Consider the following 21,921-nt stretch of genomic DNA (forward strand, 5'->3'; position numbering starts at 1 on the left):
AGGGAAAGAATGGGGGTGCGCAGATCCTCTTTGACCTTGGGTTCCGCGCATATGGGCTCTATATGGATGGGGATGCGCAGATCCTGATCAGAATCCTATGGGGACTCAATTAATCCTCTGACCTACTTTTAAAATGCGAGTGGGGTCTCAGAGAATCCTCTGACCTACTTTTAAAATGCGAGTGGGGTCTCAGAGAATCCTCGATGACCTAGTTACAACCCATTGGGGTCTCAAATGATCCTTCCTTAACGGATGGGGTCTCAAATGATCCTTCCTTAACGGATGGGGTCTCAAATGAGCCGTTTAGCTCGGGTGGGATTTCAAGCGCTCCTAAAGTATATATTTGTTTGAAAATACGTGTAATAGTAGTAGTAATGCAAAATGAATCAGCTTGCTAAACTAATTCAAGGCGCTAAAGAGAAAGCGGAAAGTGCAGAAAAGAAAGTGTCAGAAAATAAGAAGAAGAATGAAGAACAAATCGTGCAATTAGTGGCTCAACATGTGTATCCTTTAAATAAATCGCAAACGAAGCATGTATGGATTGCCCTATCTGCAAATCACTTGTTTTCGCCCATTGTGAAAATTAGTGGCGTTAAAAATCAATCTATTTTGTTTAATGAAAATGAATGGGCAGCATTTGTGGATCAACAGGGGGTACTTACCCATTATTTTTACTCAACGGATCCCATTTGGCAGCCAATCAAGGTAAATTCAAAGGTGATTGAGTTCATAACAATTCACGAAAGGAAGGTTATCAAAATTCGCGATGAGGGACCATCGGAGGTGTATTTAGGATGGGAAAGCGTAATGGAATTGTGGAATAAGTTGGATGTTATAAAGTATCGGCTAAAGTGTTTGTCGTCTGAAGAATTTGGACATTTCTATGGGAACTTAATCACCGGAGTTGCAGAAATAGGTGGCGATCTCAAAAACAACATCATGAGTGTTTTAGAACCCTTAATGGCGATCAACTGTAATAATGCAGCTATCATGCTAGAAGTATTGGTCTCGTTACCTGGCAAAGTGGAACTTGATGTGGAGGTGGCAAAAGTATTTAAGTAATACTCATTCGTGTAGCATGTTAGTTTAGTATTTTTTGTGTAATTGACAAAATGTGGATGTGTTACGCTGCCGAAAATTGGACGAAAGCAGTTGACGCACACACGGCCGTGGAACGTTTAGTACAAGAATTGTCAGCTTTAGTGGAGGACGCAGAACACGAAGCGGTGTACGGACTAGGTCGTTTTTGTACTGAAGAAGAGTGTAATGATCTTGTTAAAAAATATAGTCGCGGTATTAAATTGTGTAATTTATTCCTGAACGGCAAATACTGTTTAACTTGTCTGAGACGTAAACTTTGTGAAGCTGGATTGGAAGGTGCCGCAGAGGATTTGAAGCATTGGGATAATTCAGATTCCAGTGACGAGGAAAATGAAGCAGAAAACGAAGGAGAAGAAGATAACGAAGAGCAAGATGAATGTTAGTTGCTTGCTGGATAATTTTGTAGAGTTAGAAAGGGATGCCTATAACAGACATTTCATATTTAGAAAAGTGTATCGTTTAAGACTAGCTAAAGTATACAAAACTGCTCAACGTGTATGTTATAAGTTTATTAATGGAAACGGTTGTTATAAATGTTTTAAAACGCAAATGTGTGTATTGGGTCTGAAAGACTTTGTAAAATGAAACGTGTTAGCTTTGACGAAACAAAAAATACAGTTCATGTAATAAGAGCTTGGTCCTTTGCTTACACAGAAGCAAGGAAAGGCCAATGGCAAACTGCTGCTTTAGATCGATATCGTTTTAAATGTAGAATTGAAAACACGGAATCTGTGTTAGAACCCATATTATGTAATCATATCAAAATGTACAATAAATAAAGTAAAAAAAATATATTTTGTTTATTTAAAAAAATTACTGCATTACATAGGTGTTATAAATGTAATAGATTAGATAAAGCACAATGACAAGGTGATCGTATATGATAATAGCAATTTGGTTCTAATGAAGGAAGAGCTGGTTCTTCTTCCACCTCGATAACGTCCCGCGATAGAGCTTTTCGGATGATATCCGCCTTTTCCTTTCCTTTGACGTATACGTGATCTGACGGCGATATTAAATGACGAAGTATGAGTGGAAATAGGTGAGACGGTGTATGGCCACTTTCCCATTTAATTCCATGATGGTTGTGAGTTACCCAATTAGCTTGACGTTGAAACTCGTTATCTAAGCTGCTCCAAGGAAATGGAGGCTTGAAGACAAAATGAGCCATCTGTTTTCCATTATAAATTGCAAGTTCTTTTGGCGAAAAACACTTTTTTGAAGTTTTAAAACTTTGTACATCAACTACGACCACCATTCTTGTTGTGGTATATTCGTTTCCTATGTTGGTGATTTTATATTTGTCTTACGGCTTTCGTTAATGCGTTGTACGTAAACAGCCGATCGTGTAAAATCAAGCAATACGCTGTAGTATTATTCGCTACGTTCACATTAGTTTCAAATTCAATTCGTAATACCACCGATTTCGAGTTTAAACCCTCCTTTTGGTTTGAACAATCAATTACGATTAAAGGAGCCGAATCTTTAAATTGCTTCGGTGTAAGTAATGGTCGATTCTCTGTGCCGTAGTAAGAAGATTGAAACTTCGCGTACATGTCGTATAAAGTTGCGTATCGATTATTGCCGAAATTAATATTTAAATTATCGTAAGGATAACGTTCTGTATTGAGAAAGACTCGAATATTTTTAATATCGCAGTGATCAAATTTGCTCATATCTTTACTAACTTGTCCATCCCGATCTGTTTGTAAACCTACGATAATATATCGGGGCGTTTCTAAACTAGTTGCTGTCTTTATCGCCCACGTATGTTTATCAGTTTGTGGAAGAGCTGGGTATAGGTGCGTTTCCCAACTTCTAAACGCTATCTGCGTCTCCGATTTCTTGTCAATGTATTTGGTCAAAGCTAATTCTTCGGCCAGCGCCGGAATAATGTGAGGTACTTTCCAATAGATTTTCTCGATGTCAACTTTGAGAGCTTCATCCGCAGCTGTAGATATTACGGCGTCATTATCTGTATTACCTCGGATTAGAACAAGTTCTTGTCGTATATTTAATATGACTTTTCTGTAGTCTTCCGCAAAACCCAAGAGCATCTTTAATGGAATACAAACGTTAAAATGGCCCGTTGGACTAGTAACCGTACTATTAGCAGTAGGAAACCATCCGGAAATTTGACATCGCGTATTGTCGTTAGGGGTTAAAGAAACTAGAGCCTTCATTGTCGATGATAATCCGGCTTTAGTAAGGGAATCCACTACAATTCCGTTTATTTCGTAACGAATTTCACTAAACAAGAATGCTACACCGTTATTTACAAATCTTGCGGTAAGTGACGCCGTCCCATCTTCTCGCAGTAATTTTCCCTCAATGTAGAGATGACTTTCCGAAGGAAGAGTGCACATATCTTCTTGTATTGGAATTCTAATTTCGTCATTATTTCCAAATCTCGTAGTGTACGGTTGATGAGTATGATATTGATAGTTTATTATGCTGTTATCTACAAGCACTTTCTCATTTACGTCCAATATATTCATTGTAAAGTAGTAAAGCCGAGAGATTTTAGAAAAGCTTTGTTAACGGCTGTGAGTGGTTTGACTGTTGCACCCTTACTAATCTTCGACCGAACAACTTGAGCCTTTTTATTGTGATCGTGCTTGCACCCACATTGATTATATCGTTTAACCATGATTCGCCTTTTTAAGGTGTAACCCTATCGTAATCACTTCTCCGTTAAAATTGATAATGTCGCCGTCTTGATCAAGTATTTTAAGGGTTATACTGGTAACCGAAGAAACATTAATAGGTAAATAAATTACAGTAAGAGGTCGTTCGATTATTTTGTACCCCGCTGGCACACTTGGAAAGAACTGGTGAATTGTATGGGCTGGTACGCCATTTTTAAAGTTTCCAGTGGTGATACTACACTCCACTAACAAAGAATTAACTTTTAAGATGTTGATGGTATTACTGGAAGTATGAGTTTCTTCTGCACTGAGAGTTTTTTTCTCGAACCCTAACAGTTCTCCTATCGAGTTTTCTATAGTAAAATCTATGGGCCGGTTCGCTTTAATAACCGACTGCATAGTGTTATTGTTAGCTTGAAGTTCGACATAATCTCCAGATGTCCTGTTTAATTGGGCATTTATGTAGTTATTTATGTCGGATATCTCGTAACATCCTGGCGGTATTGTGATCATCTGATTACCATATTTGAATTTATTATTTGTTGGTGTAACGTTGTGTATACTATTATAGGTTTCAAAGTTTGTTAGCCCCATTACATAATCGTCATCATTGAGTAAAAGCGGCGGTTGAAAGAAGGCTTTTAAAATAGATGTCGTACCAGTAAATGTCAATGTATAAGACATTGTCGTTTGACAATAATAATGTAACTAACGCAATCAGTGTGTGTTATTGTATAAAAATCGTAGCACTAAATGTCCACAATTAAAAGAATTAGGAAGTTGTATGTGATCGTAATTGTATTTAATAATGTTCCTGCTACCATCGCTTCGAAAATAGCGCACTAGCTCGTGGGGTGGTTTTATCCGTCCTATGCTATCAAAATAGGAAATACGTGTGTCAAGCTTAACATACGCTGTCCAATGTGTACCGTCGTTATTTTCATCGTCTAGGTTTACGATACCGCATTCGTTCCGATTTATTTTCTTCGGTAAGGTATTCCGCATAAAAATACCTCTAAAATGTTGTATGCCTAAATTGTTGACATATTTCGACAAATCCAAGTCTGTTAACGGACGGCGTGGTAGCTTCACTGGAAGTTTTTTTGATAGGGGTTTAAATAAAGGCCTAACCCTGTCTTGTACGGTTTTAAGTATAAACCTTTTCCTATCGCGGCGGCCTCCATCACTTCATTATGACGTTTGCTCTCCTCCAATTGTTTGGCGGCATTCCTCGCGCCATTTACTGCTCTAGCAATAGCAGCCGCTCCTCCTCCTAACGAACCTGCCGCTCCCAGTGCAGCAAACAATGGAATTAACGGTATGAATCCGCCAGTCTTAGGTATGGGTAAAATGCGCTGTTTTGGCGGTTTGACCTTTTTCTTCTTTAACGCGTTAAATGCTCGTCGAACAGTTGTATTCAGATCATAGTGAACGTTACCACCAGTATACTTTCTAGCTAGTTGAACGCCTTTGTTAAACGAAATTGATGCTGTGTTTCTTCTTCTTTTTTTGATGGTACGTCGTCGCGTACCCATACCCAACGTTCTTTTACCTTTCATAATGCCTGCAACGGTAAGGGCGGCTGCTTTTTCGCCAAAAGTGGCGTTTCTCGAACGAAACCTCTCCCACGCAGCTTTTTGTAAATTTTTATCGGCCTCGTGACGGTCACTGATATTGCTAGACCTTGAATATGCTATATCGTGATCTCTGCACGCTTCGTCTAACGGATTTATACCTCGATCGCCGCGGGCCAATCGCTTGCTTAGACGAGTGCCAGGACCGCAAAATTGGTATCCGGGCAGATGCAATTCAACTGGCAGGTTATTTATTAAATTGTTAATAAGATCTTTCCCCGTTTTAGACGTTATTCTTCTTTTCTTAACGTTAGAGTGAAAGTTCATGCTCGCTGGTTGACAGGCAACTACTGAGCTCCTAAGCATATACGGACTTATTAGTAGGTTTCAGTGTTTTATACACTTCCAGTAGAGCAATGGCCTCCATACGCTTCAAACCGCAAGAAACGGCACTACCTATAAAAAATTACGACGCGTGTTCGAGAGATAAACGAGTTTCAAAACACAGTAGCCTGTTACAGGGTGGTTGCAAACGTGGCATCATTGTAGGAAGATCAGGTTGTGGTAAAACGAATGTTATGATTGCATTATTAGAACAATCCAACGGTTTACGCTTTGAAAATGTATACGTGTATTGTAAATCGCTGCCGCAACCGAAATACCAATATCTGCGTCAGTTGTTGTCCCCAATTAAGGAAATTGGGTATTTTGAATATACTGACAGTGCAGACATCGTCCCACCTAACCTCGCACGTAGCAACTCGGTAATGATTTTCGATGACGTTGCTTGCCATAAGCAAAACGAGATTAGAGAACATTTCTGTTTTGGTAGACATAAAAATAACGATTGTTTATTTATGTCAAACGTATTCGGCCATTCCCAAGCAGTTAATTCGAGACAATGCTAATCTAATTGTGTTGTTTCAACAGGATCAAACTAATTTAAAACACGTGCACGAAGATCACGTGAATGTCGTTATGCCATTTGATCGCTTTAAGGAAATGTGCGTGAGGTGCTGGAATGATAAATATGGATTCTTAGTTATCGATAAAGAAAGTGACATGAACTCGGGTCGATATAGGAAAGGTTTTGATTGTTACATTTTAATATAAATATCGATGTTTCATATGGAAAAAATGCAGTCAATATGAAACAGCGTTTAATAGAAGGCCTCCTTGATGCCAGAAAATCTGTTAAACATAAATACATATCCTTAAAGCGTGATTTTGCGCTGGCAGAACGTAAATCCGAGCAACATCTTAAACCCATTACACAACCGCTGAAGCAACTGCTTACTAAAGCTACACCTCAGAATTTTAAACGTGAAAATATTAAACATGATAGTGCCGACGTGACCTCATCTACAGAGACCCTACTTCGGACCCCTCTAAAAGCGTCTACTGCTCAACGAATCCCTAAAACCCTTTTTTCGGAACACGAGGAACAACCGAGCTTTTTAGACACGAGCGTGATTGCCGACACCACTCGCGATGATGAAACGCCAACTCTAGATGAATTAAGAGCTGAGCTCTCGCGGGCTGGCGACCATCCATCTTTTACGGAATTCTTAGATCAATACGATGGATTGGCGAAGATTTATGTGGAGCAGATGTTCAGATCTACAGAGAATGAATTTGATCATCGATATGGTGTACGATACATCCCGGAAGCCAATAAATTCTACGTTGGAGATTCCGAGTTGGACTTTGACAAACAAGATTTGGTTCTCAAACTTCCTACAGGAGACACAGTAGCATATAACGGAACTCCTGGTCTATACGAGCTACTGTTTAAGAGGCAACCTCTTGGGTACAAAACCGCAGATGAGAATAACTATCGTGACATATTGCTCCGCACTAATGCAATACGACGTCATTACAATCCAAATGAACAAATTCAAGGCACCGGAAAAAAGTACAGCAGCATCATTAAACCACTTTTTTGTACCCGTGTATCAGTTCCCAGAATTCAAACTTCCTCTGTTAGCACAAGGAAAGGGAAAGGTATTCAAATGTTACAATTAAACAACAAGCGAATAGAATTTATGCCCTGGAGCAACCCCAACAAATTAGTTAACTGGCTGCGGGTTTTATTGGGATCTCAATCCGCAGGGAACACGAACAATCACAATGAAATCATATACATCATAGATGAATTGCGGAATGCTGAAATAATAAAGTAATTTAGTTGGTAATGTGTTCTTAATAAATAAATAGTGAGATTGTATCTTTAATCGATCAGTCTGAAGCAAAGATGAGTATTGACAAGTTCGGTAAACACATTCTAAATCAATCAAAAGCTGAAGAGGTGTCTTCTTATACGTATGAGTCATACTTGTATCTGTTGGGAACGCACGCCGAGAATACGCCGTTCATACGTTGGCACACCTCGAGTAGAACACCACAAGCGTTTGCATTTCCTCTAACGGAATGTGTTGTAATTAAGAGTTCCTGGTCACCGCGCCATGGAACTACTATTATTATAAACGAACGTTTGTACAATACTCCGTTGAAGTTAATAGGGATAACACTACGTAAAGGTGACATCATCAAAGCCAAATGTCCGAAGTATAATGCAGGGCAGTTATTTTGCTTGGAACTACTATTACAATCACGTCTCAGGAAATGAGTAAAGTACAGCTAGTGGAAGAATTACATAAACCTGCAAGAAGGAACTTTCCTAGGCGGCACGTAATTATTAAAGGACTAAATGACCTATTCCAAGCCGATTTGGTGGAAATGATACCTTATGCGCCAATGAACAAAGGTTTCCGTTACATTTTGGTGGTTATAAACACATTTTCTAAATTTGTTTGGGCGTACCCTATAAAACGAAAAAATGGAAAACTGGTGGCAGATGTTATGAATAAACTTTTATCGGGACTTAAAACGACCCCGAAACATTTACAAACAGATATGGGAAAGGAATTTTATAACAAGGATTTTGGAGATGTAATGAAGAAATTCAATGTCAATCATTATAGTAGCTATTCTACCCTAAAAAGCTCTATTGTTGAGCGCGTTAACAGAACGCTTAAGTCAATTATGTTCAAGAAATTCAGCTTACAGGGTTCCTACAAGTGGCTATCACTTTTACCTCAAATAGTTGACAAATACAATTCAACTAAACATCGAACTACGGGATATAAACCTATCGATGTTAACGAGAAGAACGCCTCAAGTATTTTGAAGAGAGTTTACAGTCATATAAATGTGATTAACCCAAAACCACCTAAATTTAAAGTGGACGATTCTGTGAGAATTAGTAAATACAGAACCGTTTTCGCAAAAGGTTACACGCCAAATTGGACTTACGAGACATTCACAGTTGCTAAAGTGAAACGTTCAAATCCTACGACATATATACTAAAAGATAGTACAAATCAAGAAATAAAAGGAAGATTTTACGAACAAGAATTACAAAAAGCGCAGTACCCCGACATCCACTTGGTTGAGCGAGTAATTCGAAGAAAGGGCCAGAAATCCTTAGTGAAGTGGTTAGGATTTGACAGTTCTCACAATTCTTGGGTATTAAATAAAGATATTCTATAAATTTTGGCATTTCAAAGCTGTACTTCAAGTAAGATGTGTTTAGAAGACGGCGCAGCTGATTATACCAACTTTGAAGATCGACTCCTATCATTTCATTCATGGGTAGGAGTTCCATCGGCAGTTGAACTTGCTAATGCTGGATTTTTCTACACGCATAGCGGCGATACGGTGGAATGCTTTTATTGTAAAGTGCGCATTAATAAGTGGGAGGCCTCCGATGTACCCTTAGCTGAGCACCTTCGTTGGTCGTCACGTTGCAGATATGCAAGATTATTAAATCGTATGGCCTGCTTGAAGATTAATGAAACAGAGAAGACCTACTGCGTTTGTGGTTGTAGTCCGGGCGCTCATCTTATTTAATAAAACAATGCGATTTTTTTTTTTATTGTAATTATGGCACATGGTATTGTAAACATTTTAAATAAACATTTTAAATAACTTAGCTTGTTATTGATGATTACAAAGAATTAAGAAAATCTTCCAAATTTTGAATTGCGTTAATATCGCGATGTCCCCATGCCAATGTTCTGCAGGTGCCAGGGATAATGTATCTTTTGTCGTCCGTTGATGATAAGGCTATTTTGTTTGTCATTTCTGTGTACATGGTGTGCAAGTGAGATCGAAAACCGCTCATCTGCTTCATAATCACGCCACCTTCTTCGACTACTTTCTTATAATCTTCCTCTTTTAAGCCGTTCTTTATTACATACTTTTTTACCCCTTTAGCTTTCTTATCTACACGATCACCTACATTGACACAGTATGACTTTGCACCTGCACCGTAAAAACTAGCGATGGGGACACCGCAATATTCATCTTTCATCTTCCCCACAACTGAAATGTTGCGTGGAATACCGTGTACATTATCAAGGGGAAATTTAGATGTGTCATATCTATCCAAATATAATTTCATGTCATCATAGAAATTATTAGTAAAAATCTCCAATATAAGGGAATCGGTGTCTGTATACAACAAAGATACTTTATCTTGATATAATGGTTTTAGAAAATCGTAAAAGAACTCGTACATAACTGTTTTGGATAAATCTAAAATTGAAAAACCAACATACACCGGTTTGTTGTACTTTACGGATACTTTGGACATTTCAATTGCCACGAGATTTTCAGAGAACACCGATAAATTTTTAAAATTTGGTTTAGATATGTGGCCCTCAGCTCCAGGCTTCTTACCGATCCTCTCCCAGTGACTTACAAGTGCAACGTTAACTCGTTTGTCAACGTTTTCCATAGTTTTACCATAAATGCTGTTATTCATAGTTTTTATAGTGTCACGGCCCGATTCGCTAGTTTCACGATTACGCAGTTCCGTATTTAGATCAATATATGATTTTAACCAAGGCGATTGCATAAATTTAACCCCGCGATGAATATTTTTTAAAATTAATCCGTGTTGCAGGCATTGTCTTAGCATTCTATAATGTAAAACGTATTTTTCCTTATGATTTAAATTTGGAATTAGTTTCTTATACTTTGACCTTGAATTTGGCGGGGTTATAGATTCGGGGCAATAGGGCATGTCATTTTGCAAATTGTGGAGGGCCTCAGGGTACAGTAGATCAACTTCTAAGACATACCCGATCGGTGACTCATCTGATATTTCGAAAACATTAAAATTTTGAATTTCTTCGGGTGTGAGCCAAACAAAGTCACTTTGTGGGAGAAATTGTGTTTGGGAATGACCATAAAGATTGCATGCATCCAGATAAATAATAAATGAGCTTGGTTTGGAAGGATCGTAATTGGGAAGAAATTTATTGTTAGCGATTGCTTTGCGTTTGGTGCACGTACTGACGCCGCCTCGAATACCACGTTTAAAAAAATGAAGCATGTCAATATCTGTCAGTAATTCTAATTCCACATCCGTCTTTTTTAACATAGCGTCCCAGCTAAGGCTAGGACCGGTCAGATATTGGGCAGCGTCAATTTCGTACTCGCGTAAACACACGCCTCTGTAGTTTTCAAATATATCGGCCAATAAAAGCACGTCAGATTTTAAATAAATGTCCGAGTATTCGCCCAACGTCTGGCAATTAAATAAATTCCAAACTTCCTGAGCACGTCTGTATTCTTCATCGGTAATGTCCTGCTCGTGCAACACATCAAAGAAATCGCTTTTATTGGGGATCGTAGTTAGATTAAGCTTATCGTATGAGTCTACAAACGAATACGGAAAAACACCTTTTTGTCGAATTAATTCAAATTCACGTCCAGATCCAAAAAATTTTGTAATTTCAGTGCATTCGCTATCACTCAAATTTTTAGCAAGAACATTTAATGAACTGGCCAGAAAACGAAAACTATCGACGAAACGTATTCTCCATATTAGGTTTTTTGGAACTTCGTTCTCCACGATTTGATCTACTACAATATGCTTCGAAAAAGAAATATATTTTTCCTTATTTCCGGCAATAACGTCTATATTTTCATTCTCTAAAGCCAGGGATTTAACGAAAAGATGGCTGTCGTACCCGGTCAAATTGTGGAAAAATACAGGGATAAAATTTGGATTTTGAAGCTGTAAATTACATATAGAATGACATAATCCGGCCCTGACGAAAGAAGTCTGATGGTCGTGGTCGATCACTTTTACATCTCCCTCAACAAAAGGTTTCTCACAAATCCCACAACTTGTGGCAAGATTAATTTGTCTCCGTTCCTCTTCTGTTAAAATTTGTAAAGGTTTACTTTGCTTAAAATGTTGATTGTATATGGTTAGAATATCATTCTGTAGCATATTTATAAACTGCACTGGGGCATTGGCACCTCGATAAATTTGAAACTTTGAAAATTTATCATCAAAAGAACATTTAATATAATACGCGAACGAATATGGTTCGTGCTCAAATGTTTTGGTAGTAAATTGAAGAAGAGGATTCGGTTGAGGTCCTTCTATGGGCTTAAGCAACGATTCGAAATCCGCATAGACAACAAACGGGGGTTTGATTTTATTTTGGTAATTATTAAATTTAAGTCGATTATCAAATGACGGCTGGCCCCACTTTGTCAAGATAGGTTCCTTTGTAGGCAAAAATGTACAAACATAATTACAATCGAATCTAGAATGACGCCACAGGTTTTCCTGACTTGTAAAATATTGCAAACATCCGTCACATAGATAAATAGCTTCTTTGTGCTTGGACACTTGCATGGAAATTAATCGCGACATATTAGAAATGTAGCAGTAGTGACTGTTGCCCTCTAAATTAGACAAGTATAAAAGATTTACATGCACGGTTTTCTTTTGTTTGGTATAATGTAAAGGACCTACTACTTTATATGTCATTTTACCTTGTTTCTGTGTGTCCTCCTCTAAACCGTAAACGTTAATGGACAAGGGATTCATTTCTTCAAATTTTGATATCGCATCTAATTTTACCGAGAACGTTATTCCTTCAAAATTGAACTTTTCTAAATAGTCCGGATACGAATCCGGTTCGCAGGGATGTCCAGTTGGAGTATAAATAGCTGCAACTAGCGCCCATCCAAAACATCCGAAAACCTCGTTCTTTACATTAATAATGGCTCTTTTGCGTGAGATAAATGCAGGGGTCGGTATGAATGAAGAAGCTCGTAGCGGGTTATATTTATTAATGTTCACTTCCATATATAACCAGTGCTGAAGAGCCCATCCTAGAACAAATAATTATGTAAACATGGCATAAACAATTGGATATTAATACCTGACTCGCGATGTTCAAATTCCGTTGCGTCAACTTCCAGTTTTTCGATGATATCCTTAAACCATTCACTTAAGTCGGAACTTATCGTCAATACTTGGTTACGAGTATTAAAAGACTTAACTTCTCCTCGATCCTTCGATTCCAAAATAAAATAACCAAACAGCTCGCAGTTCACCTTAACGCTACCCATGATATCAATTTGCTCACGAACTAATTTTTTTATTACGTCAGCCAACGATTCGACAAATTCCTTCAGATTAATGTATTGTGTATTCGCTGATATTCTGTAGCTCACAATGCGAGATTTGAAGGCTGACGTAATTACTTGAACACCTTCAGTTGAAAACGCAAGGGAATTATTTTTATGTTTGACACTTCGCAAATGTCCAACATAATCTCGGCTTGAAACGTGCTCCGAACACACATCGCAAAATCTCTGGGTATCGTGTGCAACTTTGAGCTTCTTTGGAGATGGTTCTTGAGCTACGATTTAAACACTTTTTTTTTGCAAGAGTAATAAAAATTCCTTACCTCTACATGACTTTTTGAGATGGCGTCGAAGATTGCTATTAGTAGCGAATGATTTATTACATTTTTCACACATAAACATTTTTGATTCCTATAAAATTGAGTCACAAATGAAATAATTTCGCAACTTTCTCACCTTATAAACGAGCTTGATCTCCTTTTTTAAATAAGCAGTTGGCACACCGGCTTAATGATCCCCCAAAATCTGAACTCTTCAATATTTTTACTGGAAGCTCCTAGATAACAGTAAATGACAAAAAAAAAGTAACTCCACTCAATTACTTACCCTACGGATAACTGTTGGATGTCCGCTAATAACTTTGCCCTCCTTTCAATAAGGTGCTCCACTTGGCAATGGCACCACTGGAGATCGCAAAAATTGTTTTCCCGTTTAATAGATAAAATCTTAAAAAATCGAGAAAGTTGTTTTTCGGCGTCTATAAGTTGACGGTTAAGGCATTCAATGTCACCGAAGATTTCTTCAAGAAGCGAATAATCGAAATCTGGACAAATTAAATCTTTAAAAATATCTTCTATTAACTCGTTTTCTTGCACATCAGCTTCTTTCGCGGGCACGACTACAATGTTCTGCAATATTTTAATACGGGGCGAAGCACTCATGCTTACTGCAGCTGCTCGATATTTTTGCACTATATATGTGTGGGGTTTAAACTAATTGATCAAGGAGCATGATTGAGCATTTCCTCTCTACAAATTATCTACCAATATCTCAAACTATTTGAAGATATCGACTGCCCATTAAAATTTTTTTTCTTGGGATTCGTGCTCCTCCTAACGAATACACCTCTCCAAAAAGGTTTGGATTTCCCCATTCCATCGATATTCGCATATATAAGGTTCTTTGGTATAAATACAACTTCTTCAGTTAAAAAAATTCATAACATTTCGTTAACAAACATTTAGTTAATATGGAAACTCACGGTAAGTAGAACTTAAATCTTTTAGGCATCACAGTAATTACTTATTTTTTTATCAGAAATCGAAATTTGGGACGTGGTTCCTTTCGAATTATGGATAGACCGGCCCGTAGATACCCCCAAGACGGTCATCGTGAACACTTTTGAAAGAACACCCCTATTTGCGACAACGGTTCCACCCACCGGCCCGCCTATCATAACATCATTTGGGCCGGTCACATTCACCATGCGTGAATCAAATAACACATTGGAATTTTTTTTCATAAACACTTTTAAATAAAAACTTTCCGATTTCTATTACATTTTATTACCTTTGAAAAATAAACCCTTTACCAAGCATTTCGTTTTAGAATAAAAGATAACAAACCTTACATATCCATTCAGTAGTCATGTATAAAACGTTAATAATAATGGGTTAAGTATATCGTTTTGTCTTATAACAGGATTTACTTTGTAAAAGATTCACCAAATTATGGGAAAAAAAACTCACATCATTCGAAAACTCTTCGATCTAGGTTTATAATTTTTTATTTAGTAAATTTATTCAGTTACGTAAAGTAATAAAGGAAAATAAATGAATCCCATTCAAAAATAGCTAAAGTGTGTGTATGGCTGCCAAGCGCCTGCAACCCTTAACGCGAACACGAAACAATGACTAAATACGAGTGAAGTGAATGTTTCTGTCCATTTTTACGTTTTATGAGAAAGCTGTTTCATTCTAATTTAACTTAGAGACATCCAAAATTCGATTATTATTTTTATAATCAAACTCACACTCAAACGAGATTTATTACAATAATAAATTGTAAATCCATTAACTTTTACGCGTATTTCAAGTCTGTTACTCATACACCGTCCATCATTAAGACGTGTTAAATCATGTGTAATTAAAATATTCGTAGTAATTTAGTGCAGTAATAAATTAGACATCCATTAACTTAATACAGTCGAACTATGACATCAAAATAATCATACGCGATTTATTCCATTAAGATTAAATACACATACGCATTGATTAAAAAATACCTACTTTACTATCTAAATAACCTAAAAAAAAAGTTAAACGGCACTTGATATTTGTATTTTATCTTTACCCATAAGTGTCCACTTAACTAAAATTTTATGATTCCTAAAAATCCGAAACAAATGTATTACGCTATTTCAGACCCTTATTGAACTGTATAAGGAATGAACGACAGTTTTACGATGGTTTTTTTCGCGTTTCGGATTACATTACAATTAATTGTATAAAATTCCCTATAAAATATGTAGACCACTTTTGCTGTGATCGATAGATGAAATGAAATGCTACTTCCACTTAAATACGTATCCGCGAATTTGTATTTATCACAACACCTAATTATGGGTGATTTTGCTTTACGTAAAACGGATTGGCTTGATTACGTTTATTGCTTAATGTGATTCGAAGTTTATAGACCACGATTCATTTTTGCTTATTTATTATATTTAGATCCAGGTTTTTTTTCCCTATTAATTATAGGCATCCATTAAGCACTTGTTTACTTTAAATTAAATTATTATCACTTTATAGAGGAAGACATATTTGGGCATGTAATAAATTGTAAATGCATTACGTTTTACGCGTTATGTTCCATTAATTGGTAACACTTTAATTTTTTTTCCTGTATGTAAAACGCATTAAACTTACTAAACTACATAAATTACCTCAGATTCCCTGCGATAATTTAACTACATCAAACCCAAATTATTATAACAGCGCTCGGGCAAACTGTCATTTAATGACAAGCACGCTCTACAGAAAATGTTCCTGGCCAGTTAATACTGAATAGATTTCAAAAAATTAAGGACCAGTTAAACGAATGCACTGTAATTTACTCCGGCGAAATTTTGCTAAATTTTTGTTTAACAGGGTAGCACACTCATGAACGTTGATGTTTTTTCAACTTCATTTTAAAGTGGAATACCCGAGCGCTGTTCAGGAAATTGGGTATTTTGAATATACTGAAACACGACTTCTTTGAGTCTTCATAATTTATTACACACTTAAATGAGATTACTAAGAATTAAATTTATGAACTTTTCCTTGTTCGAAATACAATTAATTTATGAGATCTTTCAGGCTCTTTGCGTCTTGATAATTAGTTACGTAAAATGTTTCTTTTTTGCGTTACGAGTTTACGACTAAAGACGAGATCACGGACGGCCTAAATGGACACCCGTAAGTCACAGAGGATCCGTTTACCTAACTAAGCAAACACGGCTCATTTGTGACCCCATCAATTAAGATACGATCAAGGACGGCTCAAATGAATCCCCGTACGTTAAGGAAGGATCATTTGAGACCCCAATGGGTTGTAACTAGGTCATCGAGGATTCTCTGAGACCCCACTCGCATTTTAAAAGTAGGTCAGAGGATTCTCTGAGACCCCACTCGCATTTTAAAAGTAGGTCAGAGGATTCATTGAGTCCCCATAGGATTCTGATCAGGATCTGCGCATCCCCATCCATATAGAGCCCATATGCGCGGAACCCAAGGTCAAAGAGGATCTGCGCACCCCCATTCTTTCCCTACTGTTTCTTTTTTTAAATGGAAGCCCTGTATACGAATTACATACTAATAATAAGATATCTACCTCGGAAAAACCATCCGACAGTAACGCAATTATGCAAATGGTCAAGTGGGAAAGATTAATTGAAAGTCTTCCCCGTACTTATAGGCTATGGTACTTACCTAATTTAAAAATTGTTTCTTAATATACCTACTTGACTACTTATAGGTAGGTACGTTTTCTTTGCATTTAACCAATTTGTTGAATTGATATGATTAGGAAAAAATCTTGTAAATGTCTATTAAATAATGATCAAGCAGCTCATATAGCTAACAAGATACTCTTTATTATCTTCTATATACCTCCACAAATAACAATAGGATTGCTTTTTTTGCATTTCTAGGCGATTAATTTTAAAAGTTGATAGTCTCAAATCGTGTCACATCTAACCGGGCCGGCTTTAGGCGTAAGCTGTGTATAACCAAAGAGTACTCTTTGGTATAACCTTTGAATATTATTCAAAGGTATAACTCTATGTTTCGGGCGCAGACAACAAGGGGCGCAAATCGATCGATCGATCATCGATGAAAAACCCCGTCCACGGGAGCGGGACATTAACTGGTAGGCGGTACGAAATTAATATATTTTTAAGAGCCTGCTTGCAAAGAGTTCCCAAATTCAGGCTTTAGCGCGACAGGCAGGGGCGCAAATTTAAGTGCTTTGGTACAATGCTTACACGTAGGTAACTTTTGCCTTGTGCTGGCCCTGCGATCGAACAACTCTGAAACTCCTGTACCCAGGCGATGGAAACTGATGGTAAAATTCTAAAAGAGTCGCACTCGAATTTGAAAAGTAAACCATTATAGCCGTGTAGGAAATTGAGTGCCCTTTTCAATGATATGTCACGGGACACAACGTTCAATTTAAAATTATTGAAGGGGTGTTTACGGCAAGGTAAGTAAAAGATTCCAACCAAAATCGACCTGTTTCTACGTTTTTTCCAAAAGCAACTTCCGTATTCAGTCAGATCGTTTTCGCCGTGCCACCCCAGCGGTGCGCCATCGAGCCTTAGTTTTACATATATTTCTATTCATTCTATTACGAGTATAACATAAGCAATCCAAAGATAATGTATTATCTTTGAGCAAATCTTATTGACTAAAGTTTTTGACAAAGTGCATGAACATGAATTTCGATGATTATAACAAAGATATTAATAATATATTATCATAGATTTGGTATTATCAATGAATCACTTATTCAATGGTATTGTCTTTGTAAATTGTAATGGTACAGTTGACACAAAACAAGAAAAGAGGGCGCTGCAAGTAACTCGGTCATAAAGTCACTAGATATAGAAAGTACCGCAATCATCCGCCATTTTTGGGCAAATTTGCTGCCAACTTAAAAAAATTGACAAATAAAATCTGAATAGCTGTCATTTTTTATAACCTAACTTCATAGTACTGTCATGTTTTATAAAAATATATACAGATATCTCCAAACAGGTGGAACAAACCCTAACATTAAAGTTACTAGAATCTGGTAACTTCCGCCATTTTTGGGCAAAAATCATGCGTTCTCTCTCTAACACACGAGCCCAATAGATTGCGGTACTTTCTATATTTAGTGACTTTACTCGGTCAGTTTAACTGCTGACACGGCAAAATAACATCGAAACGTTGCACTAAACACGTTATCGCTTCTCGGCCTATGGCTAAGATCAAAGTGTAGTATCTGTTCTTATCAGCTTAATATCTGATACGACCCGCATGCGGGTCCAGTATATTAAACTGATTTTTGGAAATTGACGGAGGTTAGGGGCTTGCTCCACCTCCGTCGCGGGTTGGCCCGGTCTTGCAGTACCTCCGGGATCGGCCCAAATAAAACAATCATAAACAAAGATTCCCAACCTAGACCCACAGGAGAACAACTTTTACTGATGAGTGAAGGTTTTCTATTCTTTGTTCAAGACGATGGGAAGAGAGCTCTCAGTTTATGGAGTGCAATGAGAAAAGACTCTTGCCACTCCCCACAGAGAAGAAGTGCCCCGTGCGCGGATAAATCCCAAAGATCTGTTATAGTATATTAAGTATGGAGAACGGTAAGGGATTTTTACCGTTCGAAATTGTTTGGCGGAGGAGCGAAGCGACGACTCCAATAATTATTGTCTGAGAACGGGGTGCTTATAACATTTTTTGCGCGATCGAAATTAAAATTATGCAACCAATATATATGCATTAAGAAATGAACGAGCAGAATAAATCGATCGAAGTGGTATGCTGTACATCACTAGGTAACCAGTTTATTTGTCAAAATTGAAATTAATAAACCGATACAACGAAATATCGAAGGATCCTCAGTATTACAATCACTTTTAACGACAATTTATTTTAATCTTACAAAATACATTTTATAGTTAACAAAAATGCATCCCATTCATGTCTTGGGCTTTGAGATAATGCTCTTGGTTTTTTTCCCAACGATCTTGGTGCATAAATAACGATTTTGACATGTTTTGATCAAAATCCATGTGGTTCATAAAAATAGATCAAATTCATGTTTAGATCATTGAGATAATGCTCTTGATCTTTTTCCCAACGATCTTGGTGCATAAATAACGATTTTGACATGTTTTGATCAAAATCCATGTGGTCCATAAAAATAGATCAAATTCATGTTTAGATCATTGAGATAATGCTCTTGATCTTTTTCCCAACGATCTTGGTGCATAAATAACGATTTTGACATGTTTTGATCAAAATCCACGTTTTCGCCAAAAATTCATCAAATTCATGTCTTGGGCATTGAGATAATGCGCTTAGTCTTTTTCCCAACGCTCTTGGTGCATAAATAACGATTTTGACATGTTTTGATCAAAATCCACGTGGTCGCCAAAAATGCATCAAATTCATGTCTTGGGCATTGAGATAATGCGCCTAGTCTTTTCCCAACGATCTTGGTGCATAATTAACGATTTTGACATATTTTGATCAAAATCCATGTGGCCTCAGAAAAATAATTTAACATTTTTGAATCACACACATGCGGTTATCAAACGTGCACGTTATCAACTCTTTCAGCATCAAGATAATGCGTTTGAAAGCTTTTACAACTCTAAATTCATGTGTAAAGAATAATTTTGGGTACATTTTGCTCTAAAACTTTTGACCGAGACCACAGAGAAGAGTTATATTGAATTGTTACACATCTAAGAGTCATAGGGAATAATCTAGCGAAAGTCCGAACTCGATACATGACCTAGGGAATGAAATATGTTAATTTTTATTATATTGAGTTCGCAGTTTTTCCTGTTCCCGATTCACTCGAAGTCGTATAACTTTTGTTCCTGTTGAACCAGCTTCCTGAAAATCAATAGCGTCCGTTCTTAATGTCCAACGTACCCGTATACCAAATTTCAACACAATCGGCCACTTTTAAAAAGAGTTAGAGCGCACACGGACGGACGGACGGACGACAATACAAAACTATAAAAGATCTGAGGATCCTTAATAATTTCATAAAAATGTGCATGTGTCTGATGTAGTTTGCTAGCTTTGCACTTCCTTTATGACTTTATGAGCGTCTTTCTATAGGAACCAACAGCACAAATTGTACCTACGTTTAATGTACCTAACAATAATTAAAGATTAAATGTTAGACTGTTGATTTTGAACTGATGGTTTTTAAAAAGGCGTCGGTAAGTATTTTTGCTGAATTGAATTTCATGTAATTCCGTTTATAACTAACGGAGATGTCAAAAGGGGGCCTTCTTTATTTTTTTGCCTACATTGCCAATTCACGAACTCCGATCTACAAATTTGATAAAGAATCCACTTGCAAAATTTCATTGTAATCGGTCCATTCAGCAGACGGAAAAACACCGCAAAATTATAAACTCGCTGGACGGAGATTCATCTATTTCAGGGGTCAGCAACCTTTTGTTATACTTATATTTTACGCGGAGAACGAGAATGTGCGGCCCGCACTTGAGTTCTAGTATACCACAATATTTTGTGCCCAAATATGTTAGTTTAAAATTTAAAAAATAAATTCATAATTTTTAGATTTTTTTTATATTAGTTAGCAAATGCTTGCATGTAGAGACAGAACTTCAAATAAAGCTAGCACCAAGCACGAGTGGTCTGCACTTTAGCAATTTTCTACCTAACTAACACGACAGATAGATCTGTGCTAACACGGAAACAAGCTTTGTTTATTTTAACTTAAACCGGGACAGCGCGTACGCAGTCCCGACTACCAAAAATTACGCGCCCGAGTTATCCACATTAGGGATAATCGCAGGTTTCAGCCCGATCGCAGTGCAATGAAAGGGCCTCATCCTGGGGGAACCGCCTTATTGATCACGGTAACCCCTACGCCAGGTAAGTATGCTTATGTAGCATTTCGGTGAATGTCATATTCAACATACAACGGAATATCAAATGTCTGAAATGTTAGTGGCGTCACTACTCGTTAAATTCGATAACTATATGATATTGCGATCTATCTTTGTTTGAAGGTTATCTTTGATAATAAATTCATAAATTTCGGTCTATCCTCTACCAACAAAGTTGAATGTTGAGAATAATTAGGAACGCATTAGCAGTACTTATCCAATTATAAAAAAAAGAAGTAAAGGGATAGTTATTTACATTATTAGTGCGGGAACAGTTATTTTGCAGATGAGCGCGAAGTTTGGCGGCGCGAGTGCGCAACGCGCACGAGCGACGCATCTCGCGCGAATCAAGCAAATACTGTTCACGCACGTAACATGTATTCTATTTTTTGCACGAATTAGTTAAATCGAATTTATATAAATTGAAATCCTTTTCGCGAGATGTTTGCGACATTATAATTCTTTTGAAAAAATCAAGTCCTCTATGCCGATAAAGTAGAAATCTAGAAATTTAAAATGTCAATTTATTGGTCAAAACTTCTGGTTTAAGCTTATTTTTGCCCCTGTACTACAGGGAATGATGTAAACGTAAAGTGTATTTACATTTTCTTTTTTACTCTTCCATCATACTACTTATTAGTTTATGATCCGCACTAAATAGATAATTTCGTTGAATTTTTAGGCACTAGTGCGCGAAAGTAGATAGTCAATTGTAAAATTGACGTTCCCGACTTTCGTGTTTTATTGGGAAAACGCGATTTAGAACGAAGGAGTGCAAAAAATAATTAAAGAATTTCTGCAAACTAAAAGATCGTAAATGATCGTATATTTAGATGTACGAACAAACGTTTACGTTCTTAGACCTATTACTAGATGTCCTACTGTGTGTTTTGTTGTTGAAAAATATGAAATAGGTAGGTATATCTATATAATTTAAAAACATGTACGT

At 37.1% G+C, this 21,921-nt stretch overlaps 1 protein-coding gene and 2 non-coding genes across 3 annotated transcripts; 1 reads left to right on the top strand and 2 right to left on the bottom strand.

The window, feature by feature from the left end:
* Positions 1-2,396: 2,396 nt before the first annotated feature.
* LOC116181597 lies at positions 2,397-3,599 on the bottom strand. The gene has a single exon (XM_031501975.1). It carries the CDS (start codon positions 3,597-3,599, stop codon positions 2,397-2,399), a length of 1,203 nt encoding a protein of 400 aa, XP_031357835.1.
* A 14,672-nt stretch (positions 3,600-18,271) lies between these two features.
* LOC116181601 lies at positions 18,272-18,461 on the top strand. The gene has a single exon (XR_004147292.1). It is a non-coding gene; the product is annotated as a U2 spliceosomal RNA (small nuclear RNA).
* A 2,343-nt stretch (positions 18,462-20,804) lies between these two features.
* Positions 20,805-20,966, bottom strand: LOC116181600. The gene has a single exon (XR_004147291.1). It is a non-coding gene; the product is annotated as a U1 spliceosomal RNA (small nuclear RNA).
* Positions 20,967-21,921: the final 955 nt, after the last annotated feature.

Source organism: Photinus pyralis, unplaced genomic scaffold, assembly GCF_008802855.1.
Source record: "Photinus pyralis isolate 1611_PpyrPB1 unplaced genomic scaffold, Ppyr1.3 Ppyr1.4_unclustered_Scaffold1210, whole genome shotgun sequence".
In the NCBI taxonomy this organism is placed as follows: domain Eukaryota; kingdom Metazoa; phylum Arthropoda; class Insecta; order Coleoptera; family Lampyridae; genus Photinus; species Photinus pyralis.

What these genes read in the sequence shown, in the direction of transcription:
- LOC116181597 (XM_031501975.1), bottom strand. Translation starts at nt 3,599, where the DNA reads ATGAATATATTGGACGTAAATGAGAAAGTGCTTGTAGATAACAGCATA.